Source organism: Mus pahari, chromosome 8, assembly GCF_900095145.1.
Source record: "Mus pahari chromosome 8, PAHARI_EIJ_v1.1, whole genome shotgun sequence".
Classification (NCBI taxonomy): domain Eukaryota; kingdom Metazoa; phylum Chordata; class Mammalia; order Rodentia; family Muridae; genus Mus; species Mus pahari.
Genome location: NC_034597.1, coordinates 47,306,671 through 47,315,311, shown reverse-complemented (window position 1 = coordinate 47,315,311; position 8,641 = coordinate 47,306,671). Strand labels below are relative to the sequence as shown.

Below are 8,641 nucleotides of genomic sequence, written 5' to 3'. Positions count from 1 at the left end.
AGAGTGAAACTTTTGTTTATAAAAGCAATGTAGAATATCCACCATGATTCTTGTCCTCCTTTGTTTGTATGATAAAAGCATACCAAAATAAATGTTACTACTTACAGGTTTTCAGATATCACAAACATGGACCCTGCTCTATTATTTTAAAAGATTCTCTCCAAATGAACTCTCATATAATTAAAATTATTTTATTCTGTGGGCTTTTGTTGCTTATCTGTGTGTGCACATATTGTGTCATTTATGCACAGTCTCTTTAAGGGTGAATGATCGACATTTATTATAGCTTGTATAAGCAATGTGCAGCCCAAACCAGTAACCTTTCAATGTGGAGCAGAGAAGCCAAAACGCTGCATACTCATGGACTAGATCATTAATATTTAGGCAGTTGTACTTTTAATTGCATAAAGACTAAAGACTTTAGTCCATAATTAACACAAGAAAGCCTCTCTTGGTTCCAAAATATGACAGGAGAAAATTCAAAAGTATCTGCAATCCATGCAGCAGGATAAAAAAGTAGGTTCTGGTAGCTCTGCAGTATTTTGGATGCATGCGAGCACGCATGCGCACGTGCACACACACACACACACACACACACACACACACACACACACACACCTGTGCTCAGAGTGAGGTCAGCCAGTCTTGCCTCCCAGAGTAATCTCACACAGCTCTTACTATCTACTGTTCTAACTACAGGCTCTCAGATCCCCCCAGTCAACATCAGACATTTCAAGAGCTGCATACTTTTCTTTCTCCCTCTTGGATGTAGCCCATTAAATAACAATAATGATCTACTAATGGACCTTCTTACTTGATAGAAAATGCTAGGCAAAATGGTAGAAAATAGCATTGGAGTCAACAGCATGGAAGTCAGTGCTGATCTAATCTTACCTACCTTTGAGTTCAGTCTTGAAGCTCTTGCCTCAGAGATAAATGGCAATATCTAGTAAACTGTACCTGTCATTTTGATTCACTATTACACTTAACTATGTATGGCAGTAATACATGATCATTGGATATGGGGCAAACACTTGCCTTTAAGATTTCTCTTGTGAAATTTTCCTAGCAGTATCAGGAGAATTAGAGTTAAGATTAATTCATGAGAATATTCAAAGAGATTGTTCCACAGTGTGATCATTAGTCCCAAATATAAATGAGATGATATTCTGCAATACAGTGTGAACTCTCTCACTAAGCACTGTGTAACTATGAGTATTATAACTGCTATTAAGATAAATTGATTGTCAATATTGTTTTAATTAGAAAGGAAGAAAGAAAGGAAGGAAGGAAGGAAGGAAGGAAGGAAGGAAGGAAGGAAAAAGGAAGGAAGAAAAGGGAAGAAAGAAAAAGACAAAGAACAAGGGAGATCTTACTTAAATGAAAAGGGTATAAGAGTTAGAAAAGGACACACGTTTGTCTCCATGCAGTCATGATGGACTTCCTGGGGTCTCAGGCCTCCTTAACCACAGCCTCCACATTCTCTACTTTCTTGGTCTTCATCCCAGTTTAGCTTACCTCAGGAGGTCAGTGTGGTAACAGTGTCATTTTCACCCAAACCAGAAAAATTCCTTAAGAAAAGTGACGTTACAATATGAACTAACCAGTAACCCCTGAGCTCATGTCTCTAGCTGCATATGTAGCAGAAGATGGCCTAGTCGACCATCATTGGGAAGAGAGGCCCCTTGGTCTTGCAAACTTCATATGACCCAGCACAGGGGAATGCCAGGGCCAAGAAGTGGGAGTGGGTGGGTAGGGGGGAGGGTATAGGGAACTTTCGGGATAGCATTAATCCATCAGAATATTTAAACAGATCCTTCCACAGTATGATCCATTGTCCCAAATACTAGTGCATGCAATACTGCCCAGCAGATATGGAGCAGTATCAACTGTCGCTAAGTCCTGGGTTGTGAGTGCGTTTGTAATGTACTCTAGTTGTTGTTAGGATATATTGGTTGTCAGTACTTTTTTTTTAATTAAGAAAAGAAAGGGAAGGATAGGAGTGAAAAATAAAAGAAGAGAAAACAAAAGAAACCAAGAGATCTTACCAGGTGCAAAAGTGTCTAAGTCTTAGAAAAGGACACACTTGTTTCCGTGCAGTCACTGTGGACTTGCTGGGGTCTCAGACCTCCTCAACCACAGCCTCCAACCATCTACACTCTTGTTCTTTATCCCAGCTTAGCTCATAGGATGTCAGTGTGGTGGCAGTGTCATTTTTACCCACACCAGAATATTTCCTTAAGTAATGTGACGTCAATCAGAAGCAGAGGTGCATAGGTTTAAAATGCCTGTGAGGCCCCTGAGCCCATATCTCCTTCTTCCCCTTCCAAGAGCTGTGTCTCCTCTGCCCTCCACCATCCTGAGCAGCATCCCTGGGAAGATGCCACCAGTCCTGATTCTCCTGGCCCTACTTCTGCCTCTTGGCGCTGGAGCAGGTGAGTGAACACCTCTGTGGCAGAGGTGCCATTCCATAACACCTCTGTTGTCTTTCTGTCCAGCAATGGTCAGGAATTGTCCTGGCATGGAACCCAAGAGATTTTTGAATGTCAGGTCCCATAACAAACCCAGACTTGGAAATCTGACACTGGCCTGATTTTCAACAAGTTCTGAAGAAAGGAGATGCTTTCAGAAAACTTAGTAGCCACTAGCTTCTCCCATTTCTTCATCACCTGGAGTCTGGATCCTCCTTACAAAGAGAGGTGACAGAGAATGCAAAGATACAAAAATGTGCACCATTTACTTTATTTCAGCCTGGGGAAATGGCAGCTTTAATGAGGCTTAAGATTCAGCCAGGACTATTCTATGTGGAAGACTGGATTATTAACCCAGTCTTCAAAAGCCTTGAGGGACTGCAGATTCAACTCTCAATCATTCCCTCCCTAGGTCCCTCTTGACCTCAAATATTGCTTCCAGACACCAAATATTCTAGGCTTTTCTTTCAGAGGAGATAATCGGAGGCAATGAGGTCAGTCCACATTCCCGCCCCTACATGGCATATTATAAGTTTCTGAATGTTGACGGGGAGAAGATGTTCTGTGGAGGCTTCCTGGTTCGAGACAAATTCGTGCTGACAGCTGCTCACTGCAGAGGAAGGTGAGGAGAAGCAGCTAGCTCACATCGGAGACACCCACAGGAGCTTCTATCCTCTACTGTGGAAGCTCCCCTGAGGGCTCACTAGAAGGCAGGGTTGTGAAAATTAAGAGGTATATTTGAGGTAAAAGGGTGAGAGGTTAAATCCAGCAGTATGCTTGAGTTATCAACTGCACTGGCCAAACAAAAGTAGTGGTTGAGATTAAAAGTTCACATTAAAAGTTGATGTAAACTTCAGGATAATGCCTAGATGCAAGAGTGAACCTCCGGGAAACTCATGTCTTTGAGAAGCAGAGAGCTTAAGGTCTGACTCTGAGGCCCTCCTATGTCAACTCCCCTCAGCTACAGTCCCACCCTGCCTACCCTGCTTTACACAGATCCTGCACTACATCCCCTCAGACTTCACATTGGTCCTTTACATTCTGCTCTCTTTATAGCTCAATGACAGTCACACTGGGGGCCCACAACATCAAGGCTAAGGAGGAGACACAGCAGATCATCCCTGTGGCAAAAGCCATTCCCCACCCAAACTATAATCCTGATGACCGTTCTAATGACATCATGCTCTTAAAGGTGAGACCTGCCATCCTCCCAGTCACATACCCCCATGACTCATGCCACCCCTCATCTCACCCCTCATCCCACCCCTGGTGCCTGTACTCTGCTTGGTACAGGGCTCCTCCCTGCCCTCCTTCTCTGATCTTGCTTCTTCCCCTCTTCCATTACAGTTTCCTGGCTGAGCTGGTCTCTCTTGTCTCTTCCCTATCAGCTGGAGAGTAAGGCCAAGAGAACTAGAGCTGTGAGGCCCCTCAACCTGCCCAGGCGCAATGCCCATGTGAAGCCAGGGGATGTGTGCTATGTGGCTGGTTGGGGAAAGGTAACCCCAGACGGGGAATTCCCAAACACACTGCAAGAGGTTCAGCTGACAGTACAGAAGGATCAGGTGTGTGAGTCCCAGTTCCAAAGTTCTTACAACAAAGCAAATGAGATATGTGTGGGAGACCCAAAGTTCAAGGGAGCTTCCTTTGAGGTAAGTTGGATTACCTTCAAAAACTGGCTCAGTTGGAGGGACAAGGAACCTGGGACCCAGAGACCTCAAGGAACGCCTTTGTCCACTGGCTGTGATCTTTCTCCCTGGAAACAGCAGGAACCAGTAACTAAGCAGGGCACCCAGATCTGACTAGGAGCCTCTGCTTGTACAAAAGGAGGTGTTGGCAACACAATACCTGTCTCCAGGGTCCTAGAGGGTCCTAGAGACTGGATCACAGACCTGGGTAAAGGGCAGAGGCTGACCTCAGGAGGGAGGTGCAGCCCTAATCATGTCCACAGTCAGAGCTGGGAAGGCCGGGGGCCCCAGGACTGTCCTCTGAGCTCCCATAAGCAGAGAGTACAAGTCATGCTTCTCTGGGAGGAGCCTTGACATGAGAGGGAGGTTGGGACCAGGGTGAACAACAGCTCAGTGCCCTGTGCCCCCTCAATTCACAGGAAGATTCTGGAGGCCCGCTTGTGTGTAAAAAAGCAGCTGCAGGCATCGTCTCCTATGGGCAAACTGATGGATCAGCTCCACAAGTCTTCACAAGAGTTTTGAGTTTTTCATCGTGGATAAAGAAAACGATGAAACATAGCTAACTACAAGAAGCAAACTAGATCCTGTTCTGACTAGCCATCGTCCCCATAGCTGAGTCCAGGATTGCTCTAGGACAGATGGCAGCAACTGAATAAAGAACTTTTTCTGACTGCAAAGGCTGGTTTCATGTCCACTCACAGGGATCAACTCTGTGCTAGGGAAGTCAATGGAACACTGCTTTCTGATCATCCCAGCTCCACACACACACACACACACACACACACACACACACACACACACACACACACACATCTCCCCACAGCTCAGGCAACTCCAATGCTCAGCTCATTTTTACATGTTCAAGTCTCTCCAGTGCCTGCCCTTCTGACAGGCCTAAAGTGAGCACCATTATAGAAAAGTTGGGTGTCTCCTGTCTTGGGGCTCAGGGTCACCTGCTCCCTCCTCTGTGTCATATGGAAGACAGGAGAGCAAAAGCACCATTGTCCTTGAGACACAGAAGAGAATGCTGAGGTCATTGGTGGATGAGCCTTCCTGAGTAGGATGTCTCTCTCCCACAGCTTCTCTATTAAGGGGACAGCTTTTGCAGTAAACCCTGCTTCTCATCTAGGAATAGTTTCCCTGTTCTCTTCTAGAACCAGGGCTAGGCTTTCTCCAGCCTCCCAGCTCTACCCCCATCTCTTTCATTCCTAGACTAGAAACTTCTGTGCTTTAAAGTCTATGGGGGTCTAAGCACAATCCTACCTTTTCTCCCTACCTAGGACACTCAATGCAGCATGTAGTTCAGTCCATTAGGGATTCAGCCCTGTGTTGACACACCAACTTGCTCCCTTGCTGCAGACTTGGACTCAGTGGGTCCCTCAACCCGCAGGGAACCAGGATCCCAGTATTCAGGTGAGCAAGGAGTCAGCAGATGACAAACAGGCATGGACACCAAAGAGAGTGCTGTTTCTGAATGCAATTTCTCAAAATGAGCACCAGCCTTATAATACAGAAGAAAACCAAGAAAGTTAGGTGATACATCAGCCAAGGTACATTGAGATGCATAATGGTTCTTTACACAAAACAGAGAAAAATGCATACATTAAAAGCTGGCAGGAGCAAGGCAGTGTTTATAACTGAGATAGGAACAGCCCTATCTAAAGTCAGCTAGCTATTCACAGGAGCCAGGTGAAAGGTCTGATGCAGTGCTAGTCTATTGTTTAACCCTCCACCAGGGGTCCCTTAGTAAATACCTGATTATGCTATTCCTCTAGGCCTAGTGAAAAACATGCACCAGGGGAGTTCCATTCTACTAACCCTTTCATGAATAATACAATACTCCAGTTCCTCCGAAAACCACAACCCACCTTCTTTCTACTATTATGTAATGTAGGCTGCATTCATGTCTGCAATGAAAGTTCTAAGTTTACTGTTTTGAACTAGTCCTGAGATTACTAGCTCCTATCTGGCAAACTGTGAGGTGCCTGATTACTAACTGTCAATACTGGGACATTTCATTTGAATGAGTATCATTCTTATGAAATTCCAAGCTCTAGGTCAGCTCAAGGACTGCCTAGGACTTTGGTGAAGGCCAGGAAGTAAAGTTCAACCTTATTTGTAAAATCATTTCTTGGAGGCACCTATAATAAAACAATACTGAAAGAAAGCACACAGATCCATTCACCAACTAACACAGGGATAGGTTTGGAAAATTCGTGCCAAGGTTCCAGGAGACTGAGTTTCCATGAAACTTTTTGCCTTGGGACTGCATCCAAGCTTTTGGGCTTGCCACACAGTCTTCACTGGAGTGGGTGTGGCACCCCCTCTCAGAGACGGGTCTCCCAAAAGTTCAGACCAGAAGTGTGATCACAGAGTACATGGAGGACAGAACTGTTAGTGTCTCTCCCCAAAACCCTGTACCCCAACTCCAACATGCCCAGGCCTAATCAGCTCCATTCCCTGCTATGTGCTCCGCATCCATAGCAGCAGGGTCACTGAGCAGCATGGGCTCTCTGAGCTTGTTCATCTCAGCCACTACTACCTCTGGGCTAAGAATCTCTGCTGATCACCTGGACATTATTCATCTTTTATATCCAAATGGACTAGAAAATCCTACTTCTTTGTGAGTCAACACAAAAGGGCAGGAGTTTGGCAAATGACTTCAGTCACTTAGATTCTAGTGGAAACCTAGTGAGAAAAGCAGCATTTTTACCTAGTGATGGCAGCAGTTGCTGGAGAACAACACAGCTGAGACAGCCTTGGTGTGTTTATTTTAAAGATAACAGAAATGACATTTGTACAGGTTTACATCATAAGAGATACACGTATGCAGAAGCACAATTCAGAAGCACAAATGAATGTAAATCAAGGAGGTTGTTAAAAAATGAAAACCTGGCATGAAGAAGTTAGAAATTTGTAGTGACTGCTGTGTCCATAGTGTGCAAGATGTCCTGGGCTTCTCTCCATGTTAGGCAGGCCTTGGCATGAGGTTGTAGGAAGAATTTGTGCCTTTGTGTAAAACATGTCTCCCTGTGTTGGATTCACATTGCTAAAAGATCCAAGCTGCCAGAATTTTTTAATCCTGTGCTTTAAATCCCAGGGTTTGGAAGGCAGAGGCAAACAGATCCCTGTAATTCAACTAAGAATTGCTTGATTTAACTCAAGCAAAATAAAAACCCCAAGCAGCCTTGGCTTGAGGGTTTTGTAGCAACAGAAACTTCACAGATGACATGACCTGCACCTACACCTTAATGTTTCTGTGTTCCTAGTAGTCACAGTGAAATATTCTCTTGTGACATGAAGTAAAATTTCCTCTGGATCCCATAAACTCCAAAGGCATGCATGTATATAGGAAGAGAAGTTAGTGTTGCACAGTTCCTGGAAGGAAACGGGATACCAGTCCCTGATGTATAAACACTTAAGGACCTAGCACCTTTGTAGACAACAAAAGAAAAGAAAAGTGCACTATCAAAGAACAATGCATGTTTGAAAGTCACACAGGCAAATATACATTCAGTGTAGGTGCTATATTACTTTGAGGCAGTGGTTCTACGACTTAAAATAACTGAAAATCACAATTGTGTATCCTTAAGAAGGAGATAAAATATTTCTACAAAAAAGTAGTAGTTGAGCCAACAGCAGACCCCTAAATCAAATATGAGAGGAGAGAACGAGAACCTAGGATTCCCTGGCCACCAAAGCACAGTGACATTCAGTGTCATCTACTCTATAGCCAGAAACTTCTTGGCACCCCCCACACAAGATGAGCCCATGTTCAGACCTGTGTTTCCTCCCAGAGCTGCATGGTTAAAGCTATTCACAGCCAGGTTGCTTTGATGCTCAGGAACATATATTTGTGTAGACTCAGAGCCAGGTAAATGCCTTAAGTTCAGCCTGCTTCAGATTCTTCTGCTGTATAGAAGTATCTCTCCATCCTTACCATTGGCAAAAGAGTATACTGTCCTCAATTAACATTTCTGTACTGATTTTTCTGAACCTAGGAAAAGAAATGCTTCAACTGATCTAGACCCAAATTCTCTGCTCCTTCAGGCCATTGTAGTCCCATTACATCAAGGGACCACTGTAAGATTCCCCTGAAGGACAGTCCAGATGCAAAACACGGCAAGGTTTACCTGGTCTGTACTGGGAAATAGGCACTGCTATATACTTCCTTTGTTCTGTAAATAGTTTATAATCTGCAAGCACCATTTTCTGTGTACTTAGCTCTTACACATTTTCTGGTCTCTACTTTTGTCCCAACCTACCATTATTTGATGAATATTAGAGAGTATGTTCTCCCATAAATTCATGTATTTGAATACTGGATTCTTAATTTTGAGTCCTATTTGGAGAGGTTTAGGAGATATGGACTTGCAGAATATTGCTAGGTCTTTGAGGTTTCAAAACTCCATGCCATTCATATCTCTCTCTCTCTCTCTCTCTCTCTCTCTCTCTCTCTCTCTCTCTCTCTCTCTCTCTCTCTCT

General features: G+C 44.2%; 1 protein-coding gene across 1 annotated transcript; it reads left to right on the top strand.

Annotated features, from left to right (window-relative positions):
* Positions 1 to 2,311: 2,311 nt before the first annotated feature.
* Positions 2,312 to 4,833, top strand: LOC110325544 (granzyme C). The gene is made up of 5 exons (XM_021203596.1): positions 2,312 to 2,435; positions 2,943 to 3,093; positions 3,528 to 3,663; positions 3,860 to 4,120; positions 4,576 to 4,833. The coding sequence occupies exons 1-5, from the start codon at positions 2,381 to 2,383 to the stop codon at positions 4,717 to 4,719; spliced, it is 747 nt and encodes a 248-aa protein (XP_021059255.1). The 5' UTR covers positions 2,312 to 2,380; the 3' UTR covers positions 4,720 to 4,833.
* The last annotated feature ends 3,808 nt before the right edge of the window (positions 4,834 to 8,641 follow it).